The sequence below is a fragment of the Crocodylus porosus genome, unplaced genomic scaffold (genome assembly GCF_001723895.1).
Source record: "Crocodylus porosus isolate Cpor-Errol unplaced genomic scaffold, CroPor_comp1, whole genome shotgun sequence".
NCBI classification, from domain to species: Eukaryota; Metazoa; Chordata; order Crocodylia; family Crocodylidae; genus Crocodylus; species Crocodylus porosus.
The window spans coordinates 1,494,934-1,511,971 of record NW_017728919.1 but is presented as its reverse complement, the minus strand read 5'-3'; the positions used below and the strand labels follow the sequence as shown (position 1 = coordinate 1,511,971).

Here is a 17,038-nt window from a genome sequence, read left to right as displayed (position 1 = left end):
AAGCTCCTTTGCAATAAAGTAGGATTGCTTGGACGCACTTCAAAACATGCGACTCGCCATAAGGCATCCTGTGTTTTAAGGCAGGTAATATCGTTAGCCGGCAGGCGATTCTGGTCTCGTAGGTTTGGGAGTTGAGTGCAACCTGCACCTTGCTAATAAAGCTCAGCTCTCCTGTGCTGCGAGCTGGAGCGTCCTGGTTGCTCTTCTGCCTTTCGCCCCAGCTGCAGATGAATGTGTCAGGAGATGGTTAGTTAGAAGAATGATGGTGTTTTATAGCAGGGTTGGGATCTCTGTCGTCCCAGCAGAGTCTGTTTGGGCTTATGCTCCTGTACTGGTGTGGAGAGGTGGAAAGCATGCTTGCTAACTCTTGAGGTGCTGGACCTCTTCCAGCTGCATTTCTGTCACCTCTGGTTCTGGACATAGTCTTGCCAGAGAGCCCTCTCCTGAAAAATAAACTTTCTGCATCAGACCCAAGGGCTCCTACATTTTCTTTCTCTCTCTCCCCATCCCAGCTCCTAGCATAAGCTTCATAGCTATGCTTTTGTTCCTCGTTTAGTCTTAAGGCATGGAGATGGAGGAATTCTAGCAACTCCAAGGTGAGATGGATTTACGTTTGCAATACGTGGTTGTGTCTGCTGCTACACCAGGGCCAAATGAAAGCTGAACTGGGGCAGCTACAAGCATGCTACAGTACCACAGTTCAGCTTCTGCTGTCCACGGGATAGGAGCAGCTCCGTCCATTAATGAAATCTTCAATGAAAAGCTCTAGTACGTGTTTGCTTTATTGCACAGACTTGAGAGTTTTCAGTCTGCAGCCACACGGTTGGAAAGGGTCTGTTCCTGATAGCAGGCCTCTTAGGGAAGTGGACCCATTATGACAGTTGCGTCTGTCCCAAGGTACTTTGGGCCTCAGATGCATCATCTTCAAGACAAAAGCATAATTAATCTTCCTCTGTCCCAACTAAATGGAAGGCAGCCTCCAAGGATAGCCTCTGCCACCTGAGGTCTATTGAATTGGATGACCCCCCCATTTTGTTTTATGTGTTTTTCCTGAAGTCAACAAATATAGGTTGGCCCCAGTGGGAGCTGTGGGTTTTAACTGAAGAGTGGATGTCTACCAAATTCATGCTGGAGCAGACAAGATGCTCCAGGATCTTTAGAGGGAACAACCTGACCTTGTAAAACGAATGGTGCAAGAGGGAGGGTGCCCTCATACTGACGGTACTTGGCTGTGACTTGGTAGGACCAGGATCTCTGCCTCTCTCAGCTACAGACTGACTGACCTTGGGTAGAGCAGTTGATATTCCTGCCTCTTCCCCGCTAGTAAGATAAGCTCTTTACAATACATGAATGCTTTAATGGTAAACTCTTAGATTGATGTTTATCAAGCCTTTTGATTGCTGCAAGTGTTTCTGGAAGTAAGTGAATATGGAGGGTGAATGTCTTGTTTTTCCCAAAGTGGTCTTAGGAAGTTAAATTATCTTTTTATTATATCTTTGTGCGTCTCTAAATTAACTAAACAGATTGAAAACTCAACTGGAAGCTTCATTCCACACAATGTTAGAGGGCTTTCTTTCAAAGCATTTTAGCAACTGTTGGGATGGAGAGGGGGTTGCACAACACGCAGGCTATGTCCCCATTGCCTGCGTAAGCTGGGAGACTCATACCTGTGTCTGAGCTGTTCGACTAGCTTAGTCCAGGTGTGAACACCCCTGTAGCGAACCCTTACGATGTCTTTGTCTCTTATTGCATTGGCGGTTTGTGTCTGGAGATGTGTCCTGTGGCTCTTTGTGTAGCAATACTCTAGGGAACTTTCCTCCTCTGTTATCAGTTGCAGGGCTTGTTCTTTGAGAGAATTGCCAGGTGGGGACTGGAGGATGGTCCGCACTTGAGAGAGTCCCCTCCTTCCCCTTTTTACGTCCTCAGTGCAAAGTGGGTAGACTCTAACCAGAGTTCAAACGAAAGATGAACATGAAGCACCTCCAGTGGTCAGGGGTGCTGGTTGTAGCCTTTGTGGTCTAAGGACCTAGGCAGACACGATTCTTTGGGTAGATATGTTATCTCTTTTATTAGACCAACTCAGTAGTGGGGAGAAAAATGTTCTTTGCAAGGTTTCAGGCACAGACACTCTAGGAGAGTCTCTGTCTGCCTGAAGAAGGGCATTTTGTGCCTGACAACTTGCAAAGAACAAATTTTCCAACTATTGAGTTGGTCTAATAAAAGGTATCACATCGACCCAAAGCACCTTGCCTCCAATGGTCAGAGGTTTTGGTATGTGGATGGCAGGTGTTAGCTAAAATGTAGGTAAGAGCTAGGTTAAATCTGCATAGAAGATACCAGTATATTCTACCATGGTAACCAAACAATTGGGAAGGCACAAGTTTTGGAGGGACAGTATAAAAGTGACCTTGCCTCAAAGTCCTGTATACTCGCAAACTTTCATCTACTAATTATTTAATGAAATGTCCTGAACGCTGAATCTATGTTTATAGCCCGTCACATTGCTAGTCAAAAATGCGAAGCAATGCAGAATTTCAGCCTAGTGTGAATGCAGCAATCGGTGCGTGTCTCGAACACATAGCTTGTGAGAGCTTTCTTACAGACATACTGGTGGGCAGCACCTCGAAAAAGGAAAAAAATCTTTTCTGTCATCAGGTTTCCAAAACTGTTCTTCATGTCAATGAGGTAACCCCCTATTTCTTGGTTACTGTGCCAAAGTCTACAGATATCCTCAGTGGTTCTTTAGATGAGTTGATGCAGGTAGGAATAGAGAGTGAGAGGTTTTTTCCCCATCACAAGACTGGCTTTTAATACTCTATCTCTTTCCCATGGACCATATTAAATCCATTTTTTAATTATGATTATTCAAGGTATCTCTTCACAGCAGAGAACCTGTAATGCTTGCTTATCTTCCCATCTTAATCTTGTTAAAGAGATGTTACCCAAATAACCGTAATGAACGTAGACCTCTGCAATAAAGTGTGTTCAGTGCAGGTTTGATCATTCTCAGATCAGCTAACATTGTATGCTAATTAAATTAAAGCTGCTTTATCGTCACGTGTCGGATGTGTCTTCTAGGCTGTCCGTCCCTTTCCCCATTCTTCCTCTCCCCTCTCTGAATTACTTAATACTCAGTGGGTGTATCTATATGTGCACACTTACTGCACAGTCATTTAGGTTACTGCGCGGTAACTATGGCGACTTATGCCACTTGGGCATAGATTTGCTACCTGCACGATGCAGGTAGCAAATTTACACCTGTGTGTAATTACTGCGCAGTAACGCATGTGTAGACACATTAGTGCACAATGTGTATGGACTGACTTGGGACTAACTTTACTCCCAAGTTGGTCCACACACAGCGTTACTGTGCTGTAATGCCCGCACGTGTAGATGCCGGCTTAGAAACCGCAGTAACTTACTGTGCAGTAAATGCACATGTAGACACTCCCAGTGTGCTTCAGTTTCTTCTCTGCCTTTGATTTTCACTTTGTTTAAAAGTTGGAAAAGAACCATGCACAAGCAAGCACTGTTTTGGCTTTTTTCACTTCCCCCCTCCCCCCAAGCAACCACTTCTCAGGATAAACTTTTTAAAAAGTTTAATGAACTGAGGGTCCCTTTTTTTTTTTTTAGGGCTGTTGAAGCCGACCGGTGCATGCATTTGCAAACTTTTTTAAACTTTGCGAAGTAAAGAAGTTGAGGCTGTCCCGGTGCTGCACTGGGGGTGTTTGCAGGGACTGGCACGAGTGGACAGCTGCTCCAGCAAGCTCCTGCTGCCCCTGAACTTCAGAGGCTGCTCCATTTTCTCACAGTACCTGCACCCTACCTCACCTCACAAAATGAAGGCTATGTGTCACAAACCGGTTGGAACTGGCTGTTGCCATGGTTTTCACGGTGGAAGGAACAGTTAAAGGGTCACATGACTAGCGAGGGAAATGCCTTTGTCACATGACTTTTTGGTGGCCTGATTAGCATACAGGAAGTTAGCTCCCTGCTGCCTGTTATGATGCTGTGATAATTGATGGGGTGACATCACCCGTCTAAACACACACATTGATTATCCTCGGGCTCGGCTGGAACGGTTAAACCAGGACCTTGCTGCCGACGCAGCGCCCCCAATCAGCACCATGGTCTTCAATTCAACTTCCTTTTGACACGTCACTTTTTTAAGTTTCTTCTATTTTAAACACAACAGTTGAAACGTGGCTAATGGTCTCGGAGTGGTGCAGCCAGTTTCGGACTGCTGCCTCCCGTTCTTCCAGCCTGCCTCCGCTTCGTGCCCACATGCGTGCCCTATATTTTATCCCTTGCGGAGGGACCTAGTTGGGATAAGGCCTCTTCCAAGAGGATAAAACGAGGATAATCCTTTTGCAGCAGACTCAGGCGCTGCTGAAATCTGCACTTGGTTCGTACAGGTTCATGTCTCTAAGCCACATTGATTCTTGCATGGAGATTGCATACAAGCTGATGTTCTTGTGTTAAATTTGCAATGGCCCACTTAGAAGCTTAGCTAACTTTATTTCTCAGCTACAGAGAGGGATGAGTCAGTAGCCGGCAGATCGCTTTACAAAACTTTGTTCAACTTGCCAAGATTGTGTGGCTCTTAGGTAGTTTATGGCCTTTTAGAGCAGATAGGGAGAATGTCAGCTCTGCAATACATCATTCGTAGCCGTAGTGAATGAAGCCTACAGGGAACCAGGCGGTAGTGGGGTTTGTAGGAGCTGCTTAAAGCATGCTGCTCCCATACGTACCTTATAGCTTTACCCTCTGCAGAAGCACGGTCTATCAAATACTAAGGGTGGTGCTTGAGAAGGTCCTTTGGACTCGAAAAATGTCAGGTTGGGTTGTCCGTGCAGAAGACTTTACAGCCGGTTCCTATCAATATATACGTTTTGGTAACCTAAGTACAGAAATTAGCTGCTCGGTTAAACACTTCTTTTTTGGCTGATTTTATATATACACATTTTAACTGGTTGGGGCAATAAATGTTACTGGGGAAGAGGGTATTGTCAGATCTTTACTAAGAGCTTTTTCAGTTGCATTATTGCTGAAGTGTGTATTTCAGAACAGGTGCCTTTTTCCTTTCCTTGTCCTGTTTTACTCCAGGCAGCCCATTTGATGCATTGTAATCAGACAAGTTCTAGCTTTAAAACTTTCACCTGTGCCCCTGGTGTTTTGAAATTCCCTTCCAGAGCCAAGTCTTTCACTGGCTCGCTGTGCCCTCTACAGGACACTTAAATTCACTTTTCTGCTCTGTTGCTGTGGTGGATGCTGCATGAAGTGCAGTATCGACTCTACAGAGATGAGGCTGTTACTTGGTAATATCGTGGAAACTTTGGACTAGCGTGGATTTTACTCTGCCTTTGCATGTGTCCTATAAACAGCACAGGAATAAAGGATACTGTGCAACTGGGAAGTTAATTTTGAGAGCATTAGTACGCCTGGTATCTGTTGCATCATTAAGTAAAACATTACTAGTTTTAAATAAGAGTTACTTGAAGAATCCAAATAGGTCAAAAAAGGGCAGTTAATGCCAGAATCATAGAAATGAAGGGCTGGAAGGGATCTTGAAAGATTATTGAGTCCAACCTCCCTGCTCTGGGCGGGAATTTGTGACTTAATGTTGGAAGAAAACTTCCTGATTTTTTTATGTGCTAACTTACCACATTTCGTGGTTGCGACTACAGTGATACTCGCCCTGCAGTACAAATGAGAGGTGGATAGGTTTGGTTCACAAGAGATGCTTTTTTGAATGGCTGTTTGGATATATACTTCATTTGGCTTTGTTGGTTTTATGAGGTTGTTTACAGACCAATATAGTCAACAGTGCACTTAAGATGGCTTGGTTCACAAAAAGCTTATTACAGTGCTTTCTTGCAAACGTCGAAATTGTAGGCAGGAATGCAAAAAACAAAACGACTTAAAGATTTCTGCTAACGTGATGCTGAAATACTCCATGAGACACAAACCTTCCAGTAGCTGTAGTGGAGGCTGCATTATTTGGGCTTGCCTGCAAAATGCCTCTTAAATCCCTGTTCTTGCAGTGTTGGCAGTCTTGCTGCAAAATAACTTGCGTCTAAAAATCCCAAATCCTAGCATCAAAGGGTTGCCACAATTGCTCCGCTGTGTTTTGGTAAGGTCTGACTTCAGCCTGAGATCTTATTTCGCTTGGGAAATAGCCTCTTCTGGACGTCTTGAGCCAGGAAGACTTTGCAAGCAGTGTAAGTCCAGTCCAAAAGCTGTCCAGCATGGCAGGATGAACGGCACTAGTGCACTGTGGCACTGTGACATGTCTCGGTGCATTGTTGCCAGCGTGGTCGAGAATTCAGTCCTGGTATGACTGGTACGTGATGGAGTTCAAAGGTAATTCAGGTCTCTGGATTCAGCATGGGCTCCGGTAAAGCTCAACCAGAACAGCTAACGGCAGGGCTGCGCTCTCTGAACACTGTCCTGTTCAAGCTGCATCGGATCTGTCTCTGAGTGTGTTCATTTGTTTTTGTACGATGGGGTATATACCAAATGGAGGCATTTTATGTCCGCTTTAGGCTCTTGCAATTTGAAAGTAATAAGAGGGCACCTGCCAGGGATAGTAACAGGGGTCTTGCATGGAAAAGTCTGTTTAACTGTGAGAGTGTTTCCCATTTGCTGCACTGAAAGGATTGCAGCTGAAATGCACCCAGGATCCTTAGGACTCTGGCAAACAGTCCTCGTGCGCCGGAGTTACTGTTTTAACCTAGACGTTTCCAGAGGGAGGGGAAGTACCTAGATTTAAGTGGTATTCATTGAACCCTGGCGTATTGCAGGTGTTGATCTTCCAGTTCTCACGCAAGTGCAACTGGAAAGCGGGCTGGCTCTGGAGATGAGCTCTGGGTTATGGATGGCTTCTTACAACTCCAGGTCGTTGCTTTGCTTTCATAGCCTTGGTTCTCAATGACTGAGAGATGTTATGTTTGCATTTATGAATGAATCGACAGGCTCTGGGCAGTTCCTGTTGGGAACTGAATAAACTAACATCATATTTATCATCTGTGTTTGAGGCTACCAAAGCCAGGGACATAAGGGCTGGTCTCAATTCTTTGATTATTCAGTGTACCATTTCATATGACTTGTTTATTGCTCTCATCATTTTTATTTAGAAATGGGAACTGGAGGCAAACTTTGGCCTGTACTTAAAAACTTCATTCATAGTTGAGGTGTTCAAAATTGATCAGCTAGTAAGAGCTGAAAAAAGGAACTTTTGTTTGCTGCATGGGGGGAAGTCTTTGTTACTATTATTAATTAATCTGTGTGTGTAACTGGTCTTGCTTCTCTGTTTACAGCGATATAAAGAGAGAAAAGAGAGTCCCCTCTCCTGATGTCATAGTGTTATCTGACAACGAACCTTCAAGCCCTAGAATGAATGGTTTAACAAAAATAGCATTAAAAGAGACCAACACAGAGGCACTCATGGTGAGTCTCATCTTGATGTCATCTAGGCTATTGCCTTTTAAATGTACTAGGATGTAGGGGCTGATTCTTTTGATCGCAACCATTTTAGAGTACAGGATAGACCAGTGATCCTCAACCTTGTTAGACTCGAGGCACTTGTTGGAAAATCGTCACTTGGTTCTTTGACTACAGAAAAATAAAGTAGCTATTTGCAGAGTACTCAGAAAGACCCCAAGAGGGCAGAATGTTTTTAATATTACAGCTTGTTTGAAGTTGCTGGGTTTATCTTGCAAACTGTTTTTCCACACCTAACTAATAGTGCCAACACTGTGCTAACCCTGCAGCACCCCTGAAAGGTACCCTGCGGCACCCTGGTTGAGAATCACCGGCATAGAGTATTCAACAGCTATTTTTACCAACTGGTGCACCACTTTAGGCAATCTGGTTTATGGGAAGCGAGTTTCTTGTAATTGAGGCTCTGCTGAAGATCGAAGTCCAGGCTTCTGTCTGTTAAATGTTCTTCATACCAGCTTCATCAGCCCCTGTTCTTCTCCACAGAAACAAGAAACTTTGTAGAGGTCTGTTTGGTATTTAATATACACAGCATGGCACAGTTGAAGTTTTTTGTTTGACAGTTCATTTTGTCATCTATTTCCTCAATTAGAGGAGGGATTTTAGAATATGCTTTTGTTTTTAAGAGCTTTCCTTAGCTTTTATGTCCATGTGTTGTCATATAAGCTATATTCTCTTCTCGCCCTTTAAACCTAACCTGTCCTTACAGAAAAGCAGTCCGGAGGAGCGTGACAGAATGATTAAGCAGCTAAAAGAAGAGTTACGGTTAGAAGAAGCAAAACTTGTTTTGTTGAAAAAGCTGCGGCAGAGTCAAATACAGAAGGAGACCACTACTCAGAAGGTATCTATTTTGCCACAGATGTCTGACAAGTGGCTGTGGTGGGTGCTGTAATCTGTGGTGCTCCACATCATTTTCTAATCAACGTAGACATCTCTTGGAAGAGTTGCTGTTTATTTCCTGTTAGAACTTTCTTTTTAAATTCAGGTCCTTGTGTTTCAAAATGTGCCTGTCTGGTAGATATCTTAAAACCCATTACTTTAAAAGTCAAACCCATTTTGAAACTTTGGTGTTTTGGGTTTGGGGATTTTTTTGTTTGTTTGTTTCTTTTCCTCTCTGCTAAATAGTTTCATATGCCACGTAGGCACCAAAAGGCTCATTATAGGTTTAATGCTATTCCTTGTTTTAAATATAGGTGATTTTATTCTGGAACAGATGGATGCCTCTTTTAAAAGACTATTTAAATGAGTCCTTTATATTTACAGTATACATCCTGCAACTGGTAGCATGCATGCTCCCATACCCTTCCTCATGCACCAAATCACCAAAAAGGGGTTTTTTTTGGTAACATTCATATAGTACCACCCAGACAGCTTTATGGAGGCATATCACAAAGTAGAGAGGCATGCATGTCTATGCTGTGACTTTTCTTGAATGAGTGCTTTGACTTCTTTCTCTCTACTACTACCGCATTTGAAAGACTTGCCTGATCAGCTACGTGTTAGAAACTAACCTCAAGTTCTTAACGTATTGTATTACTAATTCAATAGTTTTTTCCACAGGTGTTAAACCTCCCCCCTGAATTTAAGTATGCATTTAAAACAAGAATTATGCACTATCTCTCTCTCAAATGATATACGGTGGATTGCCTGAACTCTGCTATTGCATATCTGGTTCTTCCAAAACGTTCTTTCCAGATTTTTGATTTCACTGTTGTCTTTAGTCTTCCTGTTCAAGCTGCCAGTCAAATCAGTGTTATGTTTCATTTTGAAGACTTTTTGGCCATTTAAAAATGTTACGTGCATGTGGTATGCTTAAAATAAGGATTTGCAAGATCTTTTTTAGTCGTTATGCAGCATGCATATTGTCAGAATACATGTAATAGGTCATCCTGAAATGGCTCCTTCACCTGTCAGCACTGAGATTCAGGGTTTCTGACATTAAAAAAGTTTGAGCCATGAACGATCAGAGTTGGTGGTGAAGCACTGTATTCTTTAAGTTGGTTTCAGAGGTGTTAAAAAGCTCTGGCTAGGGACACTCAAAATCCTGAATCCTAGTCCTGGCAGGCAATTTTAAGAAAAATAAATTTAAACTTTTTTTAATTTCTAAAATGCAATTATGACTTTATGGAAGGTAAGACTTTGTACAGGCTTGTTTTTAAAAGCATTATGGTTTCACACTGGAAGCAGATTCATAGAAGTTTTGGGCTGGAAGGAACCTCATGCGATCATCGGGTCCAGCCCCCCTGCTCAGGGCAGGAACGACTTCTGGGGTCAAATAAACCAAATGGGCAGAAGTGTATTGCTTCCCTATTTTTTTGGTGGTTTTTCTTCTGAATTTTTTTTAATAACTCTTATGTGCTGAAACAGTCTCAGTGTTGGGTACACGCATTGCACAAGGAGAAGTAAGAACTTTGGATACTTGAATTAACCAAGGAGAACAAGACAACCTTGCTTTTTGAAAGCCTTTCCCAATATCTTGAAGCATCCCTTTTAATCTTTTGTGATTTCACAATGCAAAACAAGGTGACTTCTTCGACTCCACCCTCCTGGTTTGAGGGATGATTGTACCACAACAAGAGATGATGTGGGTCTTTGGATCCTAAACTTTTCCAACTCATGAAAATGGGGAAGGGGAGTAGGGACATGAATTTAGGAGAAATCCATCCCTCAAACCAGAATGTCCTGTTTAACCAGTTGTGACTAGTCACAGTGGACAGTAAGACCAAATTAAATTAAGCCGTCTCACCAGATTAATGGATTTATTATTTTTTTAATTACCTAATTGCTACTCTGTGTTTTAATCATAGTTTTCCATTCCTGTGGAAACAAGCAAGTCGATACCATCTTATCTACTTAAACATATCTCAAGTGCTCTGTGGGAAGGGGATGATGTCTTGAAAGACTCTCCTCCAAGGCCCAGGGAGGTTACTCTGCTGGACTTCTGCCCTCGTATTCATGCTTTCTGTTGGTCTCTTCCAGCCGGCCGGTTCCTCGGGGAGTGCTGTGGCTACGCCTCCCCCCTTGGTGCGAGGAACGCAGACTGTTCCTTCTGGCAAGCCATCCCTTCAGGTCAGCTCCTCTTACCAAGTTGCGGGTGTGCAGGGGAGCTGACGGTGCATTGTAGCCAAAGGGAGAAAGTTGTCACCAAAATAGTGATTTGGTTCTTCAGATATCTTTCTTGTTGTTTAAATCAGTGGTAGCCTTTGCAATCAGCTTTTTAAAATTAAGACCAGAGGGGAGGGGAAAAAAGCTTATTTTGGTGGGTCATCGTCTCATTTCCTGGAACCAGAGGAGTTAAACAGCACTCTTGAGACCAGCGTGAGCCATGTGTGACATCTTCAGAAAGAGAGTGTGAGACTACAGTCAGTTGTCTGGGGTAGAGCAGAACAGGGAGCTCCTGGATCGCATTTTGTCTGATTGAGATGTACATCTGGAGCGAGTTTGCGTAGCTTCTTTATCTGTTCACTTAAGTATTGCAGTAATTCCTGGGTTTGTTCGGAAGATTAGCTAATAATTGCAAGCTGCATTTGAAGTCTTTCAATGAAAAAGATGTTAGGAGTGGGTAGAGCATTAAGTTCCCCTCACTTTTCAAGCTGTGCCATTTTATTCCCAAAAAATGGGGAAAGCAGAAGTCTTGCGTCTTGTGAGATCCTGAACTCATGAACCACGGTCAGTTTGGGCCTCTCAGATGAACAGGGAGCCAGATGTCCAAAGCTGTGTTACACTGAGTGAAATAAGTTGTTACCACAGGACATGTTGTTAATGAGACCTGTGAATTTTTCTAACTGGAGCAGCTGGAAAACCTTTTTTTAACCTGTATGTTCAGTGCTTGGTGTAAGACACTGCTTTGCAAGAGCTTTCCTGTAGTTACAATCACAAGAACGCTGGAATTGTAGAAAAAGTCAAGAGGAAGAAAGAGAAGACAAAATCAAAAGGAAACAATTATTCATGCAATGATGGGGTATCCAATGCAGTCTCTGGATGTCTCTCTAATTTTGTTAGGCTGAATAAAAGTATGGAAGAATTTAGAAGTTAATGCCTTTCTGTTTTTCAGACCTCTTCTACACGCATACCAGGCACTGTTATCCCCCCTCCATTAGTCCGTGGCGGGCAGCAGGCATCTTCAAAGCTGGGATCTCAGCAGAACACACAGATAGTAATGCCGCCTCTTGTTAGAGGAGCGCAGGTAAGAGGTGGTTCCTTGGTACATCCCCTTGACTTCTCCATATGTTTCCACTTCTTCCCCTTTGGCCTGCAAATTCTCACTGTTCTCCTCTCCACATCTGCATTCCACCTTCAAGGCTGTGTTTTGGGTACCACCATCCCCCTTGGCCTGAAAGTGATTCTTCTAGGAACTTTGCCTTAATGGACTTGGATGCATTATGACCACAACCTCCTTCTGCCCCATGCTTGCTAATGCAGTCTGTTGTAGCACCCTTAATAGACCAAGAGAAAAGCTCAAACTCGGGTCTTGTGCGGTGGCACAGAGCACTGTCCCCTTCTGTTAACCCTGGTGCTGTGATACAGCCAGTGCTTCTCACTGCAGACGAAGGGACCTAAAAGCAAGACTTGGAGCCTACTGCCTTCGTTCAGCAGAGCAGCATAGAAAACTTAAAGCAATTGTGTGTTTAACTTCTTTTCCCTCTTCCTTCCCTGTCTTGTCTATTTTGACTCTTGTTCAGATGATAACATTGTAGTTTTTCTCAATACCTGACTGGCTTAGTAGGCCAGTAAATGAGGTGACCAACTGGAGAACTAGAAATCTGGTTATAAAATCTCATGCCTACTCCCATTTGCCCCATATTGAGGAGAAGGTAGTGATTCCACTAGGAAAGCAGGGGAGGGGAGGTAGTTAAATCTGATATGATCCATTGGAGACTGTCACCACTGTGCGTTACAAGGGAATATTGATCTGGCTCAGCAGGGATTTATTTTGCAACCATGGGTCTGCTTTTTTAATGTCTGCTTGCTCTTCTGACTGACGTGAAGGAAAAAAGTCTGGCACTCAGGATTTCACTTGCTTTCAGCCCTGATTATCGTGCAGAAAGCATATTCACTGTACCATAAAGTAACAATAGCCACACTAGTAACTTTAAAACAGGAGATGTAGGAACTACATGGTTAAGAAAAGAAATATGGACTCGAAAGCTTGAGCCAGAAGTGTAGCCAGCTTTGGTGTTGAGAAACGCAGTGGCCTCGGATTTAAGCATCTCTTTCTGATGTTGCATTCTACATGGTTTCTCTTCGAATGGGTTTTCGGTCAAAATGAAGCTGCAAGGTTGGGCTTCTCTGTTAATATTTATTGCGTGTGTTTTGTCCCTTGTCATGCTTCATTTCCATAACATCCTTTCATCCCACTTAACCTGCCACCCGCTGTTTCCCATCCCCTAACCACCCCCATCTCATCCTTCATGGTACCATTGCATCAGCCCATTTCTGTGTCTCCCCAGCAAATCCACAACATCCGACAGCACTCCAGCACGGGGCCACCTCCACTGCTGCTGGCACCACGGGCATCCGTCCCCAGCGTACAGATTCAGGGGCAGAGAATTATACAACAGGGTTTAATCCGGGTGGCCAATGTCCCCAATACCAGCCTGCTCGTCAATATTCCACAGGTGAGCTCCAAAAGTTGATGTGCACCAAACGTAACACGTCTCGAAAGACCAGAGGGAAACAAATACAATTGCTGATTGTCCGGTTGCTTTATCTAATGACTGGTTGGTGCCTGCTCTCTTCTCTCCTAACTGCTTGTTGTCGCTACTGCTCTGTTCTTTGTTCTTTCTCTAGACAGTGCTCTCAAGATACAGTGCTCTTAATACATGGGGGGGAAGGGGAGGGGGAGGGGGTCAGTCCCTGCAGTCTTACCTTTCTTATTTTTTTTACATAACTTTTAACAGATTTTTATTGGGTCCAAAAAATTCCAAGTCAGAATTGTATATTTTCTGTGAGAAGACAGGAAATACTTCATGCTTTGAGAGACTTCCTCTAGGACAAGACTTGGACAGAATAGAAACTTCTTCCAGGCTGAATTTTGGAGCTCTGCAACTGTGTGCTTGACATTTTCACATAAATTCATGTCCTCCAGAATCTGCGTTTCTTTTCTCTCTCCTGTAACCTTCTCCCCACTCTTCTCCCTAAACAAGCATTTTATTTTTGCATAAATAGAATGATTACTGCTTTATGCACAATTCAGAATGGCCTTTGCACTCCCTTTTAGGGAACCCATGAACAATAAGCAACTTGTTCATTCTTAATGCTGATATTGATACCTATTCTAGCAGAGGAGTGGCATGTCGGTTTATAATTTGGAAGAAACACAGGGTAAAAGCCAGTAGTTTGACACTTAAGGAGTATAAGAGAGGGAAGGACTTTTAAATAACTTTTTCAAACTTCTCAGCTTTATTGTTCACTATTTCTGCCATTCGAGTAAACAAGTGTCTGTGTTGCACTGTTAACGAAGTTTATCCTTTTCAGTCTGTCTTCTTAGAAAGGACAAGTTAGATTAGGCCAGAGGGATTGAATAATTTGGTAGCTGTCATTGACCCAGAATACCATGTTTATTTTTTGAAGGCCTCACCAACTTCAATAAAAGGTACAACCGTGACATCTGCTCAGGCTAATGCCACCACTACCAGCGTTGCTTCTATAGTGAACTCCAATGATTCCCCAGCCAGCCGGCAAGCTGCTGCCAAACTTGCACTGCGCAAGCAGCTGGAGAAGACGCTGCTAGAGATCCCACCTCCAAAGCCACCTGCACCAGAGATGCATTTCCTGCCTAGTGCAGCCAACAATGAGTTTATTTACCTGGTTGGATTGGAGGAAGTGGTGCAAAACTTGCTAGAAACTCAAGGTAAGCTCATGCAGTCGATGCCTGAGGCCTAAATCCTGAAGGTTTTGAAATAAGCTAGAACCATCAATTACTCTGAAGGCATCTGGCTTTTTTACTATGTTGCATCTGCGCCCTACCTCATTTGAAAGCTCTTTAGTATGAGCGTATTAAAGTCGAGACCAGGCACTCTTGCCAGTTCTAAAAGCAGCCTGACTATTTAGTCACGAATGTCAGTTAATCTTAACTCAGACCTGATGCTCCTTAGTTCCTCCAGCTTTAAAATGAGGATAACCTTTACCTCTTTTGTGAGTTTTAAAATAGAAAGTGCAGTGGGAACTGCTCAAACTGCTTTTATTCACTGGTCTTATACACTGCTGAAAGCCTCCTTCCTCTCGGGTAAAGGTGGCCCTTCCTTGCTGCCTCCTGTTGTTTGCAGCAACAGTACACACTTATTAATTCAACTTCTGGCTAACCAGTGATCTGGTCGTGTCCCCTTGAGAGAACCCCTGTTCAAACCCTATCTTTCTGAAGGGTGGAATGCCTGAAACCCTTCCAAAAATTGCATTTTAAAAACTTTTATACAGCATTTGTAAAGCAGCGTATGCTTCCCCTCCTCCCACCCCCAATAGAGCTATCCCCTCAAGAGGTAATTATAATTCTGATCAGTTGAATGCAAAGAGTATTTAAGTAATACTTTGAACAGGTTGCTTTGGTGTCACAAGTTTGTATGATATTTTAAGGGAGAAGTTGACTGGTCTTGAATAGGTGATCAGGAATGGAAAGAAGCATGATTTTATGCATGTTTTGTTAATCAGCACACTATTTAAAATGAACATGTGCATCCGTGCTTAGAATGAAGGCTGGGGTGGCTCTCAAACAAAAAAGGGATATGTGTAAATATACGCTAATTTAACAAACATGTCAGAATGTGCATGGGTCTTAAGTAAGTCTATGACTTAATTAGCAAAACAAAAGGGTATGTTAATTATCGTTCCTTGTAATGACCTGTCTAAAATTGGACTCCAGTCTCCAGGAAGCAGGGACTTTTGGTATCCGTCATATGTCTAACAGACTTTGAGGCATTTAAAATAGTATATTTCTGTTTTCATTTTGAGTCATAGGAAAGGAGCAAGGGGGTAAGAACTTTATCCCCTGGGTAATCATTTGGTCATTAATGGTACTTGCATTAACAGCTCTCAATGCACAAGAGGAGGTGTGTGTGATTTGAAGATGTATTTGATTATAGGAGGGAAGGGGCAAGAATTTATCCACTGTAGTCATTTATGGGTTTTGGATAGAAATATATTTGGAGAATAATCATCCCCCCCCAGTTTAATATTTTTTGTTTCGGGAGGAGAGGGGTTTCTTTAAAGTTGGTGCCTCTGGGGTTCTGCACTACTTGCTGTGCAGTTTGGTTAATCTTGCCAGCAACCCATTTAGACTAGCTCGGCGTGCAGGGGTTGCAATGAGCTCAGAACACAATTTAAAATAGTTAAAGAAACTAGGACTAGGAGGATAATTTAAGAATATATCGCATAATAAAGGCTTAAATCACTTTTGGACCCCTGCATAGGGAATGGGGAATAACCTTAACTTCTGCACAAGCCAGTACTGAGTTTGAACTAACTTGGCTGCATGTTGTAGGTAAAGTTGTGATTGCTGCATCATCACGTGAGCCCTACATGTGTGCTCAGTGTAAGACTGACTTCACCTGCCGTTGGAGGGAAGAGAAGAATGGAACCATTATGTGCGAAACTTGCATGACTTCAAATCAGAAAAAGGCCCTGAAAGCTGAGCATACTAATCGACTGAAGGCTGCCTTCGTAAAAGCTTTGCAGCAAGAGCAGGAAATCGAGCAGCGGATACTGCAACAGACTGCCTCTCCTGTACAGACCAAGTCAGAATCCATAGTCCAGCACCACTCGCTCAAACAGGTAAGAGACCTAACGAGTTAGACTTGCAGTTCATTATAACCAGCGAAGGCTCCGTAGCTGTACACTCACACTGTGCACGGGCCTTGTCTTTGAAGGAACACACATGAAAGTTGATATGTACTACTTCATTCTCTATAAACTTGTGACAAGGGGCACAGATGTACATAGTCAGAAGGTGAAGGGGGGCTGCTGGTGCCCAGGGAACGAGAGTCGATCATGTGCTGGTTCATTAGAGCCACCTTCTTAGACCCACAAGGCAGGCCTTTTTGATTATGGCACAATGGTAGGGCTCAGCATTGCAGACAATTATAAATAATTTCTGTAACAATAGAAGAGTTTTATAGTCCATAGTTTCATAGTTGTTTAGGGCTTGAAGGGACCTTACAGATCATCGGGTCCAGCCCCCTGCACTGAGCAGGAAAGACTGCTGGGGTCAGTTCTACCCTTGTTAGTTTTCATGTTCATTTAGCAGGACGCTGAGTATCAACAGGCAACCTGGGAAATGCTGATCTTAGTTTAAAAATCTAAATTTCAAATAGAGTTCACAGTTGAAGCAAGGTGAGCACATCAACTCCAGAATGCCAGACCAGGGAGCACAAAGGAGACCTCATTCGTTTAATAATACAGTTGAAATATCTCTGGCATCTGGTAACTTGGACTTGTAATGTGAAAACGAATAACCTTTATATATATAAACCCAGAAGTAAAATTTATTTATTTATACATAATAGATGTATATAAATATGGACTTGTAATGTGAAAGCGAATAACC

The 17,038-nt window shown here is 43.1% G+C and overlaps 1 protein-coding gene across 7 annotated transcripts in view; it reads left to right on the top strand.

The window, feature by feature from the left end:
- The window catches only part of GATAD2A (GATA zinc finger domain containing 2A), an 82,988-nt gene that overhangs the window by 59,312 nt on the left and 6,638 nt on the right, over nucleotides 1-17,038 (top strand). For 6 of the 7 annotated variants that reach the window (XM_019538318.1, XM_019538320.1, XM_019538317.1 and 3 more), the window contains 7 exons: nucleotides 7,320-7,449; nucleotides 8,210-8,341; nucleotides 10,480-10,569; nucleotides 11,555-11,686; nucleotides 12,951-13,118; nucleotides 14,074-14,353; nucleotides 15,977-16,266. In XM_019538318.1, coding sequence (XP_019393863.1) covers nucleotides 7,320-7,449; nucleotides 8,210-8,341; nucleotides 10,480-10,569; nucleotides 11,555-11,686; nucleotides 12,951-13,118; nucleotides 14,074-14,353; nucleotides 15,977-16,266 — 1,222 coding nt within the window. The remainder of the gene's footprint in view (nucleotides 1-7,319; nucleotides 7,450-8,209; nucleotides 8,342-10,479; nucleotides 10,570-11,554; nucleotides 11,687-12,950; nucleotides 13,119-14,073; nucleotides 14,354-15,976; nucleotides 16,267-17,038) is intronic. The other variant, XM_019538322.1, reaches the window with a different exon arrangement.